This window comes from Malaclemys terrapin, chromosome 1 (assembly GCF_027887155.1).
Source record: "Malaclemys terrapin pileata isolate rMalTer1 chromosome 1, rMalTer1.hap1, whole genome shotgun sequence".
Lineage (NCBI taxonomy): Eukaryota > Metazoa > Chordata > Testudines > Emydidae > Malaclemys > Malaclemys terrapin.
Genome location: NC_071505.1, coordinates 324,312,501 through 324,333,532, shown reverse-complemented (window position 1 = coordinate 324,333,532; position 21,032 = coordinate 324,312,501). Strand labels below are relative to the sequence as shown.

The following is a 21,032-nucleotide window of genomic DNA, read 5'->3' as shown; positions in this document are numbered from 1 at the left end:
AAACTTCCTGTGTGACCTCAGGCAAGTCACTCAGACTCATATTTGTAAAGGTATTTAGGAGTTGCTCCGCTTAGCGGTGTATGGCCCAGGTGACTTAGACACATCAGGCCCATTTTGAAAAGTGACTTAGGCACTTAGGAGCCTAGGTCTCACTGAAATCATTAGGATTTAGGCCCTACAGTCTAGCCCCTCAAAGTTATTTGGGTGCCTAATTCTCATTCAAATCAATGGGAGTTAGACACGTAAATGCCTTTAAGAAACTGGGCCTTAGTCTCTCTGCGCCGCTGTTGCCTATGTGTAAATGGGAATAATGATCCCAACCTCACAGGGATTTTGTGAGGATAAATATATTAAAGATGGTAAGGTGCTCGGATATTATGATGAGGGCAAGCCAAATAATTCTCCCTGACACCCCAATAAAGATTGAGGCACACTGTTGTGTCAGCAGGTCCGGCTCTAGGTTTTTTGCCGCCCCAAGCAAAAAAAACAACAACTCCGAGAGCACAACTGCCGAAGCAAAAAAAAGGGGGCCGGAATGCCACCCCTGGAATTGTGCCACCCCAAGCACGTGCTTGGTTTGCTGATGCCTAGAGCCGGTCCTGTGTGTCAGTGTAGGGAAACCTAAGTTGGGCCTGTTGTGCACTCTGAGGTTTTCTGTTTATAGGGTATCCAATATGGTCCCATTTCTAATCACTAAAACTTCACTTAACATTTAAAATAAAAAATAAATAAATTACATTTAAAGGGTGGAGGTTCAAAAATGTAAACTGGGTATGTAACCTAAATTAGAGTCCTCGTAGATTACTGTCAAACCTCTCAAACAACATTGCCTGCTAAGGGTCTACTCAGTTCAGCCCTCTCACACACAGTGGGCCATTGCTAAAAGATGGGGCAGGAGAGTACTGTGAAGGTCGGAAAATCTACCAGGCCTACTCAGTGCTTTCCAAAGGTGCAACACGGCAGAGAGCAGGACTGAACTCTGAATGAAGAAGGTTCCCCCTGAGAAAAGAAAGTGGAGGTAGTATTTCAGAGTCAAGAAACAAACACAGCCTATAAAAAAGAGAGAGAGAGAGAGAGATTGTACTATGTTGCACAGTTTCTCTGAAGAGCAGGGATAAGGATGAAGCCATGGCCAAAATGTTGATGTATTCCAGTGATTCCCCAGAGAACAGTTTGTTAGGGGCCCTTACTAGTCAGCACGTTAGATCAGCCCAATGCGTGCAAGGGAAAAAAAAATCAGAAACTGAAACTAATTGATGATCTTAAATCTTTACCAAGTGATAATTAGGGTAACAAAACTTGTAAGAACTGGATCAAGAAAAAGACCAGAAAACCGAAGATAGCCCAAATAGGATGAACAGATAAAATAACTTATTTGTAATGCAGTAGTACCTAGAAGTTCCAGTCACGAACAGGACCCTATTATGCTAGCCGCTGTACACACCAATTTAACAGTAAGTCTGTATACCTACCATAACTCAGTCCTTATTCTGTTGCATTCCTTTCTCTATTTTTAAATACTTGCATAAGAAAATAACTTGTACTGTCAAACATGCTGTTTATCTTTCATTAAAAAAATTAGTTACTAAGAATACCAGCAAATGACTAATCATTGACATTTGTAATTCCAGACTGGGATTAATTAAAAGAAAGAAGAAAATGTATTTTTGAATACAGCACATAAATACGCCCCCATTTGGAGAGTCACCTATTATCCAGTAGAAATCCTCCAACGGATACCTAGATATTCTCTAGCAGTCAGATGTTGAGATGCAGTGTGCTCTGACTGCAGACGAAGCCTGGAATAGGGATCAGAAGCCTACTTTCTAATCCCAGGTCAGTCACTGAACTGTTACGTGTCCCTAGGTAAATCAACATCTACTGGAGATGTGGGTTCTCAGCATTTCTGAAAATCAGACCCCACAGTCCAGATTCCCAAGTGTTCAGCACCCACAACTAGGACCAGATTTCTAAAAAAGCCCAAATCCCATAGGTACCTAAATAAGATTTTTTTAAAAGAGCTCAGCGGCCAGCAGCTCCCATTGTGACGCATGGCCAGGATTTCAAAAGAGTTTAGCACTTGACATACTCGCCACTTCTGAAGGTGTCTAAATGGTGTTTGGAAAATCTGGTTCTGTCTGTCTCAAGCTGAGCACCAAAAATGGAGACATCCAAAATGAGTGATCACTTTTGAAAAGGTGAGTCCCCAACCTCTCTATATATCAATTGTCACATCTATATACTGAGGATAATCTTGCAAGATTGCTCATCTAACAGTAAAGGCTGTTATCTCCATAAATAATGGAAGTTATGTTTGTCCCACCCAGAAAAGAATTTATTCTGCTAAAGAAAATAACTACTCATCTTTCCTGAGCTGCCAATGGATTTAAACACCTAAATAAGAAAAAAAAAAGGCATTTAAATAGTTCCTCCCCTCCTAAAAGAGGAGGGAAAAATCTAAGGCCAGGGCACCTCTTCTGCTGAGTGGAGGTAACTTTTTAGCAATGTAGCAATAGGGTATCTGCTTTTCCTTGCTTGAGACCACTTGGAGTCATGGTCTGGAATCAGAACATATTAACCTAGAAATACATCCATCTACTGCACTGGAGTGTAGCTGTCCTATCGCAACCAATGAAGAAGATGGTTATGATCCTGCCCCCACCAGATCACCAGAAGCTATACTGATGTTGCTAATGCTGTCCCTAGCCTGAAGGTGGGAATAGGCAACATGGGATGGAACACTTGATGGTTACCTGTTCTGTTCATTCCCTCTGAAGCAACTGGCATTGGCCACTGTCGGAAGACAGGATACTGGGCTAGATAGACCTTTGGTCTGACCCAGTATGGCCGTTCTTATGTAATCACATAAGTAATGGGTCACAGCTGATCAGCTGCTTGACAGCAGATATTAGCTCATAAGTGATGGCATCCAGTAGGAAACTCTGCTACATTTCCCCCCTCTCAAGAATGGCTCATCCAGCATCATACGGTCCTGGGAACATCCCATCCAAATTCCTGATTGGGGCTTTGGAACAACCACAGAAGAGATTGCCTGCCCCTCCCACCGTGGGGCTCCCTCCTCTGAAAATTCTTCTGAGGTTTTACACAGCCCATTGCATGCTGGGCCATGACTTTCAGAGGTTAGTGAGATGCTCTGGGGATACATCTCCAATAAAGCTTATACTTAAATAGTTACTGTGGCCCAAATCCACAGAGGTATTTAGGTTCCTACCTTCCACTGAAATAAATGGGAGTGAAGAGCCTAAATACCTTTGAGGATCTGGGCCTTTGAGCTTCCGTACATTGATGTAAGGTGCTCCCAGTAACTGGGGACACAATAACTGTCCAAGGAGCTGAGATCATTCCTTCTCAATAAGGCAGTGGGACTCCCGTTTTCAGTTATAAGGACAGCCTGAATTTCAAATCTCAGCTTACTCTGAAGAGTGACTTTGTTAAAAAGACATTGCAGAGGTTCTGGATCAAATGTGTTCAGTTTACAAGTAAAAAGATGACCTTTGGGTTTGTTTGCATTTTTTCAACTGTCAACCCAGCTAACACAACATGAGGGTTAAGCAAGGTTCTTTCTATCTCACAGATCATCTCTAGTAAGAAGAGTTCAATTACATCTGTGCAACCACATTGGCTTTAACTTATGTGCTCAATACCACCTGAGCAACCTCTATTTGTCTTCAATTGGTTTAGTCAGGTGTAACTGACTAAAACATAATAAATAAGTCTGTTTATGAGCCACATGATGGAGTAGAATCCAGCTCCCTCTCTCTCAGCTGTGTTGACTCTACAGGACTAACATGCATAAAAAGGAATGAGGATTTATTTTTCTCATCGAAGTCAACAGATGACTGAGTATACAGAGATCTGTAAAATGGTGACATTTTTACATAGTCACTTTATTGACTAGAACAGCACTTCAAATGTTATTTACTGCATCTGGGGGTGTGGATTAGAGAACCACTAGCTCTTTCGCTCCATAAGGTAGGTGGGAAGTTGGAAAGGAATGGAAAATAATTAATGGAGTGTAAAAGACCAGAGAAAAGTAGGAAAAAGTTATCTAGTCATGTAACGGTGGGACTAAAAACTATCTGCCAAAAGAAAATAGAGGCAGTAGACAAAAGGGGGAACAAGAACACGAAAAATTCCACTGAATTTTTTTCTGGGTCTTGTTGCATTTTTTCAACCAACCCTTGCAGAAGTGTAGTGATAGTTAGAGCAGCTAAAAACAGACCCACCTTTCACTTTTAACTGTCTTACAATGCACTACTGATTATTGGGAGTGAAACTTAACTGTAATAGGATTCCTCATTTCATTTATTCCCACTTCCCCTCTCACTTCCTGTGCTCTTCCTAAACCACCTACTTCTACTTGAGATTCTCTTGTTTATGCATCCAAGCACCGCTTCAGCTCTTTTGGCCAGTGTGTTGCGTTGGGAACTCATGTTCAGCTGACTATCCACCACCATCCCTCAAATCTTTTTCATGCCTCTTTATACAGCACCGGACACACCATAAGCACTGAATAAACAATAGCAGCTAAGTAGGTCAAGAGAAAAAGGATCATGAAGGAGAAGCCAGGAGCTTATAGATCCTGCTGATTAGGCTGAGAGGGTGTGTTTGGCTTTTCCTTATTTTTCAGAATCAGTTCCTGTCTTTGTACAGAGGCCATAAATGAATTAGAAAAAGAACAGTGATAAGAAAACAGTAGAAGTAAAAGTTATACATAATTAAAGGAGCATAGCTAACAGGACAATAATTTAAAGGGAGGAAATGATGAAAGCAACTACTTCTGTGAAGAGGACATATAGTTGAGATGATAGAAGACAGATACCCTTATGGTGTCTGACTAAACAGAAGATGGAAGGATAATGTTGACCAAAACCCAAGAGTTCTTAGTATGAATTACCATCATTGGGCAAAATATGTCCTTGACAAAAAAATGCCGAGGCGAATTGTCAGAGCAGCCAAGGATGTTTAGAACCTACATTAGCTAAAAGTAGAGAGTACCAAAGTAGGTTGAAGATTGTTATTTTGACAGCTCCTGGAAGATTACATTTTTTCTCAGTCAGTGATTCCTAAACTTTTCAAAACTGTCACCCCCTTTTAGGCTACTAGTATTTTCACAATTCCCAAAATCCTCAGCCCCTGAAAATGGACTTTCCCTATGATACAAATGAATTATAAGGCTTTATAATCCATTCATTATGTTAGCAACATACACAAAAATGTACAGTTGTACAAATTTGCACCCAAATGTATTTCTGTTTCAATTAAGTGTAATAATTTGTCTTTCACGTATTAACATTAATGATTATTAAGAATGGATGAGCCTGTCTGGAGTTGTTAACAGGTTCTAGACACAGCGTGAAGTTTCTCAGACACAAAAGTCGCTCATTCTCAACACTCAGCCACCGACTGTACTTATTTCTAATGGCACCCATTCCTGAAAATCCTGCCTCACATATATATGAGGAATCAAAAGGAAGAAGCATTCTCACAGCCTTTGAAAAAAGTGATGGATATTTGTGCTTCACTGATCACCAAAACCGGCAAAAAAAAAAAATCTTCTCTTTCAAACTGTAACGTCAATGAGTCATCACAAGGCAACTCAATCCACCAATGTGACATATCTGGCAGCAATGTGGTTTTGGTGTCTAAAATTCAGAGAGAAAGCCCCTAAAGGGATTCCAAATCCATCTCCTTCCAATGTTAGCCTTGTCCTCGGGGAAAAATTTTTCAAATAGGACCTTAAATTGCCGTCCGAGCAGGTATCCACAGGGCCATAATCAAGATGAACGGGGCCCTTCACACCACTTACAGCTATTGTTTCAGCCTGTCTGCAGATTAAGGCAGGCATCACTGCATCTGTTTATGCTCAATTCATGTTATCAAAGTTATCAATGGATCCATAACACTAAGTGGTATAATTATTTTAAGAAAGGGAAGAAAAGGGAGCATGATTGTGACTCTCCAGAGATTACAATCCCTACTTTAAGAACCCCTGAGCTAAACGATTGCTGTTAGAACTAGTTGTATTCTTCATAAAATAGGGTTAAAACATTAATTGTTACCTCTTTTCCCATAATATGGTTTGTTTAGTATTCAAGTGCCTCCATAATTCCCACAGGCACTTTGAATCTGTTTCTTAGTAGACAGAACAGACTGTTGCTTGAGTATTGCATTGGACTACTGCTACCCAATGGGACAACAAACTTTATAAATCCTCACTGTGGGGTGTGTTCGCATCACCTGTGTGGTTATGTAGCTTGATTTCAAAATGAACATCACTCGTTGGTGGCTTTCTCTCAATTTTAGAAACAGTTTGTTTTAACAAAGGTTAAGCCAAATTCAGTTTATTTCTGAGTTAAAGTTGTCAAGTAATTCTCCTGAAGTCAAAACTTCAGATACAAGGTCATTGTAAACTATAGATTCCAGCGTCCTGAAGACATTCCATGGTGAGCTCAGACACTGTTGGGAGCATGAGACCTAACTTTCTCAGTTGATATATACATTTCAATACCATTAAAACGATCAGGGTTCTTGAGTGAGCAATAAACCTTTCCACCTGTGCTAGGCCATCCAACATTTTTGGACTGTGCCTCAAAGGCCTTTTATTACAACAAAATGGATTTATAGAAGGAATCAGGAGATTTTTTTAAAAGGTTAAATGCAAACTATCTAGTCTTTACAGTTCAAGACAACATCCACAAAAATGAGATGTTCTGAGTTCTAAAGTTATCTTTCCTTTTGCAGGTAAGCTAGCTTACGTGAAGAAGTAGTAAAACAGATTGACATGAAAAGAAAGCAGAACCACCAAAAGGAAAGAGCTAAGAATTTAAAGTATCACTTCTCAGAAGCAGGGCAAAGAATAACTTGAACGCTGTAGATACAGAGCTCTAGAATAAAGGAATTGGTGGCGGTTGCTAGCTGGTATGATTCCCCAAGGCACATGAATGCTCTTTGGTGGGAGATAGTTGAACACTTCCTCCCCCTACTCCACCTCTCATTAGTTGCTAGTCTCACCCCCATCCATCTGGCACAACAACAGAACCCAGAGCTGGAGATCTATTCCAAATACCTTTTAAAAATACTCTGTGCTACATCAGATATATATGATTTGCATTCCTTTATAATCTGCTTTCTTTGTCAGACATCTTTAATTGCTTGAGGAAATCTAAGTTCTGGTGTTCAAATAGGCTATTACTTTTTTTTAATACACTAAAGAGAAACCCATCAATATTTTACCATAAGTAAATTTTTCAAAAGCATTTACATGACTTAGGCTAAGTCCCATTTTCAGTAGTGTCAGGCACTTAAGGACAGATTTTTTAAAGTATTTAGGCACCTGAAGATGCAGATGGATACTTTTGAAAATCCCATTAACTGCCTAATTCCTATAGGTGCATATCTGCATCTTCAGGTGTCTAAATACTTTTTTAAAAGTCTAGCCCTTAAGAACTTAAGAGCCTAAGTTTTACTGAAAGCCAATGGACTTTAAGTCATCTTTGAAAATTCTACCCCAAGGCTCTATACTGTGATTGTTAAATGTAAGTTTATATGCAAGGGGGAAATATTTTGCATTGTCTTTTAAAGCCAAAGCTAAAAACTCTATGGATGGATGGTGTTCATTTTCCGTTCAACGACAAGGTCAGTTGTGCTGAGTAATGAATGGAGAAATATCAGTGCCTAAGCCAGCTGATTGACAAGTGGTGGTAAGTGAAAGCAGCCAAATTCAGTGATATATCATCATGGGAGAAGACACGGGAGAAAGACTCCTCCATAACAGAGAGAAAAATCACTAACTCCTTATCTGTGCTGTTGACAAAGATTCAACCTCATACACTGCAAAAGGGAATCAATTTTTATGGCCAAGCTCGTCATCGCCTTCTGCGTGCAACAGAGGGCAAACTGGTTCTCAAATGTTCTTCTAGGTTGGGGTAGAAAATGGGCAACAGTTTGTTTAGTCCCATGAAGAGTTATTTCTGCATGTTACTCATGAAATGCACACATACCAGGTTCTATTAATAATAAGATCACCTAGCTCTTATATAGTGCTTTTCATCGGTAGATATCAAAGCATTTCACAATCTTTAATGCATTTGTCCTACAAACACCCCGTGAGATAGGAAGTTTTACTATCCTCATTTTTAGAGATGGAGAACTGAAGCACAAGATCAGACAGGATGTCTGTGACAGAGCAAGGAACTGAACCTAGACCTCCCAAGTCCTAGGCTAGTGCCCTAACCACTAGACCATCCTTCCATTTTAAAGTATATAAAATGTCAAATACCATTGCTGATATATCCCACACATTTCACTACAAAGAAAAAACTAACTCCCAAAAAACTACAGTATCAACCTGAGAGCACTTTCTCATGCAAGTACCTTTACTTATGTGAGTTCTAGGGTATGCACGTGTTTTTCCAGAAACACATCTTATGTACTTACAGGCATACACAACTGACCTAACTTCGCAATCAGATCTAAGAAAGCTGTACGATAAAATTATGTCAGGGTGGGGTATAAATGCATCATATCTGTCAAGTCATCTTTCACTTTTCCAGTTTTTTTAGTGTCATTTAAAATGGATATTCACGCTCCTATAACCCAACAAGGTTTCATGTTTACACAGGTAAGAGTTGTGAATTTTGAATGAATTATATCTATATTCAGAAGGTGATTATTACTATTAAATAAGAAAGTCAGATTTATAAAACTAATTATGGCACCTGCACAGTACACTGTACTCCCCACACCATCCCCATAAAAATGTAAGATTTTTTTTTTAGCAAGCTGATATACTGCAACTATAACACATAACTACAATCACACTGTAACAACTCAACATTACTGTAGTCTAGCAGATCAAATTATTATAAGTAAGACTTAAAGAAGTAAATCACAACTGTCTCCAGGAAAGGTGTTACAAACTAGGCCCCAATCCTGCAAAATTTAAGTGTGTGTAACTTTATGCATAAGTAATTCAACTGAATTCAATGGCACTACTCATGTGCATAAAATTACATATATGCTCACATCTTCACAGGACTGGAGCCTTAATTAATAAATAACCCTCTGTGAGAGAGACAGGCAAACAGAAAATCTGTTGTTTAGAATTACAGGAGGGGATGGTACTACCATATATTATGCAGGTTTCCTAACACTTCCCATTAGAACACCCTGTTTTCAGTTGCTTATAACTTTGCCAAACTTTAACAGCTTGGGATGAAATTTTTCATGCAAGGGGTCTGACTCGGCTGAATTTTAATGGAAAATTCCACCTAAAGCAGTTCAGCCATTGCTAAGAACAAGGCTAAGGGAAAATATATGGTTATGCTCATGTTAAAAAATTCTGGTGACCTTCGGAGCAGGGACTTGAAATTTGTATGGGGAATAGCCTTTGTGTCAGGAATGTGATTTTTGCCACCCCCCTGAAAATCCACCCAAATTTGGCTCAGAGATAAACCTTGAGGGTGTGGGGGGAGACCACAGTTCACACATGCTTAGTAGAGACTTCTTAGATTTTAGCAGCTAAATCCCAAAGATTCCATCCACACAGGGCATGCTCCAGCCCAAGGACCGCAGCTCTGGACCATGCTAGGTCTGGTCACCTGAACTGAGAGTGGGGAGGCTGTCACTCCTGAGCTTTCAGGGTACATCTACATTTCGAACTGGGGGTGTGATTCCCAGCTCAAAGAGATATACCAACGCTAGGTTTGATTGAGCTGGCCAGCTAAATATAGACTTCAGCCATGGTAGTGCCACCAGCGGAAGGGGCAAGTTGCCCTGTATGTGCACCTAGCTTCTCCGATGGGTACATACTTGGGATGGCTAGCGCCACCTGCTGCTCAGGCTGCTGCAACTACAGTTTATTTTTAGCATGCTAGCTCAATCAGACTCCTAGACAGACTTTAAGGCCATAAGGGATCATCATCTAGTCTGACCTCCTGCAAATTGCAGGCCACAGAACTTTACCCACCCACCCACCGCTGAAATAGACCCCTAACCTCTGACTGAGTTACTGAAGTCTTTAAATCATGATTTAAAGACTTCAAGTTACAGAGAATCCACCATTTGCACTAGTTTAAACCTGCAGGTGACCCGTGACCCATGCTGCAGAGGAAGACGAAAAAACCCAGGGTATCTGCCAATCCAACCTGAGGGAAAATTCCTTTCCAACCCCACATATGGCCATCAGTTATACACTGAGCATGTGGGCAAGACCCAGACAATGGGGAAATAATTTGCTGTAGTAACTCAGAGCCCTCCCCATCTAGCATCCCATCACCAACCATTAGATTTGCTGCTAGCAGCCACACCTCAGCTACATGCCATCGTAGGCAGTCTTGTCATACCATCCTCTCCATAAACTTAACAAGCTCAGTCTTGAAACAAGTTAGGTTTTTTTGCCCGCACTGCTCCCCTTGGGAGGCTGTTCCAGAACTTCACTCCTCTGATGGTTAGAAACCTTCATCTAATTCACCAGACCTAGGGCTGGTATGCCTCCATGAGATGGGAATCAAACTCCCAGCTCAAAGTGTAGACATACCCTCAATGATCAGCGTGGAGGAGAAATCGTCTTGATTTTAATGAAGAGGGGAGAAGAGCTGGACCCATGGGAGGGGAAAGGGAAGTAGATTGGGACTGGGAGCCCAAAACTGGCACTGAAGGCTGGCATGGGGGGGTGTAGAGAGAAACTGGGAGTTGGGGTGGGGGGGACTGGGATCCAGGAAGAGAAACCAAGGGGTAAACTGGGAGCTGGGGTAGGGGTCAGGAGATTAGATGAGGAGCTGGAGCAACTGGGACAGGCTGGGCAAGGGGACTGGGACTGAGAACCAGTAGGGTAGAGGAGAGAGATTTGACAAGGAGCTGGGGGGGAGGGGGAAGCTCTGTGATTCAGCATGGGGGTTGACTTCAAGCCAGGGTGGGAAAAACAGATCAGATGAGGACCTGGGAGGAGGGAACTGGGAATGGCTGGGCAACAAGACTGGGTGGACTGGAGACTCCAGGGACTGGAATGGAGCCCAAGATTCCTGAGTCTTACCATTCCTCTGATGTCAGCAAACATCTGTAAAACCCACTGGCAAAGTGTCCCACTCCCTTTTAGTGCTGGTCCACAATAGAGGATGACAACCTACTAGTTCTATCAGTAACTCAGTTAGCTCAAGTGGCAGCGGTCCTTGTGGGAGAATCTAAAGCAGGGGTTCTCAAACTGGAGGTTGGACCCCTCAGGGGGTCACGAGGTTATTACACAGAGGGGGTCACGAGCTGTCAGCCTCCACCCCAAACCCCGCTTTGCCTCCAGCATTTATAATGGTGTTTAAATATATTAAAATGTGTTTTTAATTTATAAGGGGGGGTCGCACTCAGAGGCTTATTATGTGAAAGGGGTCACCAGTACAAAAGTTTGAGAACCACTGATCTAAAGGTTCCAACCTTGCTGATGACCCATGTGAGTGTAAATATGATGCCACATGATAGAAATTCTGTTTTTTCTATTTGCTTTTTTGAAAACCTAGGAAATTATACAGAAACAACAACAGATTATTAAGGTTGTTACAGAGACAAGGTGGGTGAGGTAATATATTTTATTGGGCCAACTTCCAATAAAAGTTGGAATGAAGTTGATCCAATAAAAGATATTACCTCACCCACCTTGTCTCGCTAATATCCTGGGACCAACACAGCTACAACACTGTAAGCAAATTATTAAGGATACAAAGTCAAGCACTCAAAAGTTAGGAACTGCTAACTAATAAATGGTCAAACATCACTACCAACATATCCCAGAAGCATCATTACCAATAACTATACAATAGGAGTGTAATTTTGTAAACACCAAAACACACACAAACAATCACTTCTTATGGGATCCAATGGATAAACCAGACAGATTTTTAAGAAGTGCTGAATTGTATAATTACACAATATTCTTAGAGTTTTTACTGATTTTCAAGCAAAAGTTATGTTTTAAAACAAGTGAAAGTTATGCATTTGCAAAAACCTTTACAAAATATCAAGTAATCACAAAAAATTGGAAGTTTACAAACTAGTTATTAGGGGATTTTCTTTTTCTTTGTCCATTTTTTTTTAAATCAACACAGATTCAACTACAAATCACTACATTAAAAATACATATGCTATTCCTGAGCCTCAATTTCAGCTTCAGCGTGAGCCATCAATCCAGGCTGAATGCTTCAACCCACATCCAAGGGCAAATGTCAAATCACGGAGCCCTGCCCCACATGGGACCTCAATCCCTTTCCCCTGCTGGGTTAAAAACTGCACCAGTCCCATCGCTTTTATCCACCGTTTCTTTGCTTTGTTGGCAGTGGATTTTTTGTTTATTTTTTTTTAAAAGACCCATCAATCACCGGACCCATATCCTCTTCTAAGGGCTGATTACGGGGACCACCCCAAACGGACCCAGACACCTGATTTCCACCCCCACCTCCAAGAAACTTCAGCCCCAATGTAGCAGCCCCCGGGGCAGGGATGTGACTGCTGGAGACCGGGCGCCCACAAGCGAAGCAGGGGCGGAATATCCCCGGGCAGGGGAGGAAACGGCCCCGGCAGCAGCAGCTGCTCACACGCGGGGGTGGGGGGTTATTGCAGGGTTTGCTCAGCAAAGGCTTCGCCAGAGACACCCCCCGGGTGGCTTCCTTCGCCGGCCAGGCAGGCCCCGCGGGCGGCAGCTCCAAAGCCAGAGCCCGGCCCCGCTGCCGCGGGCGGTGGCTGCAGGGGAGCCGGGGTACCTGGAGAGCGAGTCCACGCTGGGCTGGCGGGCTGCAGCCGGCCTGGAGCCGAGGCTCTCGTAGCTGGAGCTCTTCTCCATCGCGGGCGGCGGCTGCGAGCGGGGGATGGAGATGGGGAAGGGGCGGGTCCCGCCGGCGGCCGCTCAGGCTCGGGGCCCGGGGCCGGCTGGCTGCCCGCGGGCTGCAGCAGGGCGGCCGAGGTGGGGCCGGGCGGCTGCCATGTCCGCCCGGCGTGCAGCGCGAGGGGGCGGGGGAAGAACCAGCCCCCCGGCCCCGCAGTCCAGCCGGCCGGCGGGGAAGGGGAGGAGAGACGCCCCCCGAGCCGGGCCGCGGGAGGCCGCTAGGAGGCTGGGACCATCCGACCACGCAGCCTCCGCAGGGCTCCCGCCGGGCCGCCTGCCCAGTGCCCTCGGCTAGCCCCCGGGAGAGGGGGCGGGGGCGAGCCCCTCCATCCCGGCCCTGAGGAGGGTGGCTGGCCGGCCCGGGACGCCTGAAATGCAGGCCGGAGAGCAGCCACAACCTCCCTTTCCCATTGCCCGCACGGCGGAGGAGATGCCCAAGGCAAGGGACGGGTCCGGCAGCAACAGAGATTTAGCGAGGGAGATTGCTGCTAAGCGGGGTGGGGGTAGGCCTGATCGTGCAAGACGCCCCCTCCCTGTCTCATCCCCTGGCCAGCAGTGCAGGACGAGGGGAGGTCAGGGGAAGTAATGCTGCTAAGGAAGCGGTGGTCGCAGGGTGGGTGGGACCAGCGCAGTGCTGGAGCCAGACCAGCCTCAGCCCAAAATCACAGTTTCTGTGTAGGGCAGACCAGGAAGAAAGGCAGGAGGAGGGAAAAGGGGCCCCATTCATCCCTGATGCCTTTCATAGAATATTAAGGTTGGAAGAGACCTCAGGAAGTCATCTAGTCCAACCCCTGCTCAAAGCAGGACCAACACCAACTAAATCATCCCAGCCAGGGCTTTGTCAAGCCAGGCCTTAAAAACCTCTAAGGCTGGAGATTCCACCACCTCCCCAGGTAACCCATTCCAGTGCTTCACCACCCTTTGATACCAAAGGCGTTCTGTCAAGGGATTAACTTGGCCCATGGGGGTGATAAACAGCCACCATCAAGTTGCTAAGAGGCGGGGGTGGGATGAACACGTTGCTGGAGACCACCGGCCTTTCCCCTCTCCCAGCCAAGACAGAAGGCGCAGGGGACAGAGACACATTGCTGGTGATGACAGCAGGAACTGGGGATGGGTAGGATGCTGCTGGAGGGGGGCCACAAGTCTGGAGATCATTCCCTGCCCAGCAGAGCAGAAAGAGGAGAGAGCCCCAGGGATGATACAAAAGATGGATGGATATGGTGGTAACAAGCAGAAGGAATTAGGCCCAGGAGGCCTGTAATTTTCTGCTTAGTGGAGTTGCTGGAAGGACCCGTCAGAAGCATTTCTTGGGGATTTAATCTGTGATGTGTTATAGCCTCCTGCAGAGGTTGTGAGGGGGGCATCTGTTTAGTAGGAACTAGACAGCTGACACCTTAAAGAAGGATTTTAACCTCAAGGAAAACATTCAGATCTCTTAAAAAAAAAAAAAAAAAAACACCACCAGCCTAACAGCCAGTCATGTTTCATTCTTGTCTATCATTTTTTGCCTTCCACATTTGTTAACTATTATAAGATCATAGAGAGCAAAGCTGGAAACACCCTGTTTAGCAGGCCCCTAAGGGGTTCATGTGTGTGTTTGGGGGAGGGGGGAGCAGGGTTATGGAGGAAGGATTGCTCCCTACAGTATATTCTCCAGTGCTAATCACTAAAGGTATTTACATTTAAACAAAAAGGGCTTTTCTTCTTCTCAGCCTCTCTCCCAACTTCATCCTGCAGATGCTATGACAGCATATTTATTTCCATGTTACAGGACTGCAGCCGCAGGTGACAAATGCAGGGCTGTGACTGTTCTGTGGGATCACACAGAAGTTAGGCATGTGGGAGAGAGCTTGTTGAAACACAACTATCACTGGTAATAGCAAAGAACCAGATTGTACCTGGCCTTTATTCAACTGCAGAGCGCTGGGCAGGAGTTCACAAGGAACCTTCCCCACTCCACTATGTGCCCCTTCCTCAAGGTCAGGTGCAGTGGTAATCCCCAAACTCCCCTGTCTAGTGCCCTTGGAGATGCAAGCTGCTTCTAAAGGCCATGGAATGCTGCACCAATTCTCCTGCTATTCCCTAGAAGGGTTTATGCCTACAAAACTCCCTGAGGTGACTGTTAGCAGTAATATTACTGTGACGGGTTTAGTCACAGAGACCCCCTTGGGACTGTCACCTTACGTGCTGGAATTACCTTTGAACCTGTTTTCCCTGCCAGCTTGGGACTCCAGAACCCTGCTTTTTTGAGCCAGACATGCTAGCCTGCTCCAACACAGACCCAGGTCTGGTCCACACCCCCAAAAGTTGCAGACTTTAACCAAAAACTGCTCAGCAGGTCACATATCTCCAACATCCAGACACCCAGTTCCCAATGGGATCCAAACCCCAAATAAATCCATTTTACTCTGTATAAAGCTTATACAGGGTGAACTCATAAATTGTCCTCCCTCTATCACATTGATAGAGAGATATGCACAGCTGTTTGATCCCCCAGGTATTAATCACTTTGGGTTAATTAATAAAAGTGATTTTATTAGGTATAAAAAGTAGGATTTAAGTGGTTTCAAGTAATAACAGACAGAACAAAGTAAGTCACCAAGAAGCAAAATAAAGCAGACATAGAAATAATACATGCAAACAAATAGGATGAACACACTCAGTAGATTATAAGCTTTGTAATGCACCTTACAAGACACCCTTTGCATGAAGCATATTCCAGTTACATTATATTCACACTCATAAGCATATTTCCATAAAACATTATTTCCATAAAACAATTACACTACACGGTCGATAGAGCCCCCAGATTAGGTCCCCCTTGTGCTAAGTGCTGTCCATACATATGGTAAGAGACAGTCACTTCCTCCAAAAGCTTACATTTAGGCACCTCACCTCACCTCAAAAATTGTTCCAAGGTTATCCCAAAACCAGATGGGATGGGTATTATGGAACATGGTGGGTCAAAATGATGTGACTAAGTAGGGAATCAAATCTGAGTCCCAGCACAAAAAAGAAGCTGATTGAACGGTTGCTTTACATGGACCACAAGTCACTTTGTGTGCCAGAGAAGGTGCTACAATAAAAGATCACTACCAAGAGTTAGATAGTTCTGTGTGAGAAGCAGCTTGATATTCAGCCTCTTGAAACACCTCAATATGCAAGAGAAAATATTTGCAAAGCTTACAGAGTTGCAGCTTTGGGTTATCCTGGATGACAGCAAGGAAAGGAGTCTTCTATATTCAAAACTGTTTAGAGTGAGACCCTGTGAAGCAGAGAAAGAAGCCAAAGAACTGAGAAAGAGTCAGCACAAGAATTCAGCAAGGCCCACTAACCATGTCTGTCTGCTGGCAGAAGAACACCCACTGTTATTAACATCAGAGTATAAATTGCACCAAAAAGACCTGCAGTGGTAGGTGTAAACAGGAGTTGGAGTTTGCAGCCATGCCATCTCACAGTGCTCACAGGTGCTTATTCAAATAGGTCACTGCTTTGTAACACCCTCATTGTCATCAGTGGCAAATAGAACCCACAACCTTCTACAGCAAAAGCTCCGTTAACTCTACTATTTGAGCTAAAGGAGAACCTCTGTCAGTAAAGAGAAAGTAAGAGTCTGTATGGTTCTTATGCAGACCTTACTTACCATGCCTAGGGCGGCCAGGTGCCTGGTTTTTGACCGAAAGGGGACCTGACAGATCTACTGACCAGACACCCAAAGTCCCGATTACTGCAGGGCAGGAAGGTGCCGAGTCATCACCCACACCAGCCCCTCCTTAGCCAGGGGCTGCCTCCTACCTGCCTCAGGCGGCTGCAGCTCCCAGCCCCAGCTCTACAGGCAAGTCCCTCCCAACCTGCACAGAGATGGGCGAGAGAGGGGAGGAGCAGTGAGCAATGAGGGGACAGGGAAAGAGGAGAGAATGGGGGCGGGGCCTCAGGGGGAAGAGGTAGGGCAGGATCGGGGCCTTGGGGGAAGAGGCGGGGCAGGAGTGAGGCCTGAGGGGCAGGGTCTAGAAGGAAGGGGCAGGAGAGGGTTTTCAGGGGGAAGGAGAGGTTCCAGCACTCCTGCTGGAGTGTCCAGCTTTTAGATATTACGAAGTTGGCAACCCTAACCAGGCCAGTGTGTTACACAGGTGTACTTCATGTCTTATGATGTTTACACCTTATGGCAGAAACTGCTGTGTGCTGAGCACTTCAAAATTCTGATTATTAGTGTCTTGATAGATTGTCTTCTATGCAGGCTGAAAATGACAGTTTTCACATGCTCATAACTTCCTTCAAACAAACTAATTCTCTTTTCAAACCAAGTAAACACACCACTTCTAAGTGAGGAATCTGTGCCAAGTTTTGTTTTAATTTCAGCCATTTTTGCTGTGACCTTGTCATTTAAAAAAGTGTGTTTAGAAATTTTTTTTTTAAATGGGGAAAATATTTCCCATAACTCATACAAAGGTTTCTAGCAAAAATTACAACTTTGTCAGGCAGGATCCATGGAAAATGTCAGACTAAACATATCTGTTTATGAGCAAGCAATAGCAGGGATTTATGAATAGGGAAGCATTTTTGCAAATTTAAATATACACCAACCCTGCTTAGAATAGGATCAGTCACCACTATAATAATCTGTTCTATTGGGGCTTCTGTACAGTATCCCTCTAATATGTGTGTGACTAATCACCTGTTTTAATAGGTTTGAGCTAAGTCACAAGATTTCTTGTTTTCTCTGATACCTGTAGAAGTAGTATCTCCAGATAATAACTCATCCAGCAGGAAGTGGATTTTCCTTCTCCCATTCCAGTGATGCCTGTTTTCCCCATTCTGTTCCTTTTCCCACTCACCCTTTCCCACTATAGGCTGCTATTGTGGAACACTTGGTAGACAGGCAAATATCCTTCAAAGTGAATGCTGATATTGCTTCATGAATCAGCCATCAGGGGGTGCACTAACAGCAGAAAACTTGCATCTTTGTAGGAGATTAAATTAAATGTTACCCATTCCTGATGATACAGCCCATTTGCCAGCCCTTCTCAGAACTGAATTCCCAAGGTTAACCCCTGAGTCCAAGTCGGTGTTGTATAACTAGCACAAGGCAATGTACAATAATTTTTTCCTGTCCTCAAGACTTTCATACAGAGCCTTTAATTATCTATGTTTAGATATTACCTTTACTGCCTTTGTTGACCATAGTTTGATAGTGGTGCAATTGTTACAAAAGTCAAGTAGGAATTACAAAAAATACATCCTCCTTTGCTATGTGAAGGTATTAAAGCGCCTGCCTTTCTTCCTAATTTGCCATTGATGTGGCATTGCTAAGTAGTTTATTGATGAAGTGCTCTGTTTGCTTTTCACTTCCCTGTTTTGTTCTTGGCCTTATCCCCAGGGACTGTGAAACCCTATAGAAATCCCCACTGATGCTTAGTAAATGAGAACAAAGCTAATCACCTCCTGGATCTGTCCTGCTGTTGAAAACAACTAATAATCTGCACAGTGAGTCTTTTTGCCCAGCAATACCCCTTTTTTAAAGTCAGCAAGAATTTCTCTCTGTGAAGTGAGTTACCTCAGGGCTCTTACAAACGCCAGAGAATTAACGAAAGGCTCGACCGTAACCAAAACCAATTAAAGGCAATTCCCAGAACAGTTTTATAACTGGTGTAAAATGAGCAGAGCTCAGTCTCTTAGCCTAGTTTTTCTTGCCAGATCCCTTACTATTGTCTTACAAATCACATTAGAAGCTGTTCCTTTAATGAGAGGACAGCCTAACTGTAATGTAATGACTCAAAACAGAGAAAATATTATTAGAAAATTAAAACCACATCAAATAAGTAACACCATATCATGTGCTTATCTTTAAATATTTATAGTTGACACAGGTAAGTTAAATGAAATCCTGAGAGTCAGAGATAGAGAGAAAGTTGCTTGAGAAAATTCACTAAGGCTACTATCCGAAAAGGAGGACTGTCAGATGTCCTAAAAAATCCCATTGTTAATTGTGCTTCATAGTCTCCCTTGGTCTGTAACATCTTTTATGAGCTTAAAAACATTTGACCTGACTTTCAGAGGTGCGTAGCACCTAAGGCAGCCATTAGCTGAAAGATCAAAAGAAAGGGTGGGCTTGTGAATTTGGGGAATTAGCCTGGGCTTTAACGGTTCTTAGTTCAGTTCCTACTTGCTACGTGAGCTTGAGCAAATCATATAGGGTCTGGGTCTCCTCTTGCTAGTGTAAAACTGGTATAAGTGGGAGGAGAATCAAACCCTGGGACTCAGTTTTCCATCTGTAAAATTCAGATAATGTTTGTCCTGTCTATTTAGACCGTAAGAGCTTCAGAGCAGGGACTCTCTCTTAGGGCAACATGGCCCTGGTCCATGCTTGGAACTCATAGGCTCTACTCTCTGCAACACAAATAAATCATCACTGGGTCCTGATCGCTGTTGGAAATGGCCAAAGAAAAACTTCACTGGTGGGGTCCTGCAAAATCCTAAAACCAGTTCTGTCTGTTGGAGCTCTTAGAAGCCTCCATATTTCCTCTCCTTACTCATAAATTCCTGTGTCACTGCCTGAATCTTTCTAGCCAACTCATTAAATAGTTCATGGCCCTGCCAGTTTCACACAGTGTGCTTGCATCTATAGTATCTGCATCAGGCTCCAACAAATCTGCAGCATGACTCAGTCCAATAATTGTTGTAAAACCACACAGCCAGAGACACCCTGGTTTCTCCCTTAGATTCATTAAAATGGCACTCAGATTTATTACATTTTCTTGTCTCCCTGCTGCACAGTTTAAGGACAGTGGGCAGCTGAGAAAAAAGGATGAATTGTCACTGGCTAGACTACGCAGGGATGTATTGTCCCTGAATCACACTGGAGGTGGTATGTGTTGTTTTTGTCAAGCTACATCACTGATTGCAGTATATAGGGTCAGGGCAGGAGCAGGTTGACGAAGAACAAGCTGCCACGGATTGAATGTGGGATTATAGCTGCTGGTGGTTTCAGGAACACCTGTTACAAGATGGTCATGGGGAATGTGCAACAATTCTTGCTCATGCATGATGGCTTTTGTTGCCAGCATAGGTGCCAGTCAAAACCATTAAAACCAGCATGGGTGCCTAAGGCTGCACTTAGATTGTCTTCCCATCCCCAAAATTGCTGGACAAGAGGTCAAACTGAGGCAGATTAGTTACGCTAAAATCCAGAGAAGACTATGATGTTCTTTTTGGTCCTAACAGCATCCTGATGGTGCTTTTGCCTTGCATTCCGTGCATGTCCACTAGAGGCAGAATACAATGGCTTTTAGGCCTCAGTGTGTGATATTTCATTTGTTTAGCACCAGGGGTGGAGATTGGGGGGGCAGGTAGGGGTGTTGCCCCTCAAACTACATCTTTCCACTTCCCTTCCAACCCTGGCCTTTAGCACATCTCCAGAGCACACAGTCCTGTCCACTTGCCCTGCTTGACCGAGCCTTGGTGGAGAGCATGTGTAGGGAGGAGTTTTGGGTGGGGGGAGATCTGGAAAAGAGGGATTTTTCAGGGGGGGAAGCTGGGGTCAGGGGAGCAGCAAAGGTGCATCTGGAAGGTTTCCTCCTCCCTTCCTCAGCATCTGGCTTGCAGGCAGCGAGAGAGGGGAGTTGCTATTTTGCAGTGGAGAGTATCGGGGACACTCCCCGTCCCCCGTGCACTGAGCTGTCACCTCCATCTCAGTTGCCAGCGGCAGGGTGTGGGTGTGCGCTTTTGCAGTGGGGGGTCGAGGGACCCCCCTCTCCAGGGCACTGACCTGTCCCCTTCCCCCCTCCCATCTCCGCTGTCCATGCTAGGAGCCACCCCTCCCTCCATTGCAGGCTGCGCACGGTGCACTCCCCAGCCAGTCATCCCTTGTCAGGATGGAGCATGAAGCTGCCAGCGGGAGCATCCTCAGCCTGTTGCTGGCAGCCGGGCGTACCCGTTTTGCCAACTGGGCACTCCCCTGACAAACCCAGGGTTCCCCTGTCCCAAACTTGGGGTTCCTCCACTCCACACCTCCCATCACTCCCCCCACAATGTGGCTGCCCCACCCCTTCCGAAACACCCTTAACTGTTCATATGCCACAGCCCACACCACCTCCTCCACCCCCCCATGAGCCATCTGTCATCAGTGTCCTCCATCTTGGAC

The 21,032-nt window shown here is 44.4% G+C and overlaps 1 protein-coding gene across 3 annotated transcripts in view; it reads right to left on the bottom strand.

Moving 5' to 3' along the window:
- The window catches only part of MTMR2 (myotubularin related protein 2), an 83,661-nt gene extending 70,731 nt beyond the window's left edge, over positions 1-12,930 (bottom strand). For 2 of the 3 annotated variants that reach the window (XM_054015608.1, XM_054015609.1), the window contains exon 1: positions 12,768-12,930. In XM_054015608.1, the coding sequence (XP_053871583.1) occupies positions 12,768-12,847 (80 nt within the window). In that variant the 5' untranslated portion in view covers positions 12,848-12,930. The remainder of the gene's footprint in view (positions 1-12,767) is intronic. The other variant, XM_054015610.1, reaches the window with a different exon arrangement.
- Between the last annotated feature and the right edge of the window lie 8,102 nt (positions 12,931-21,032).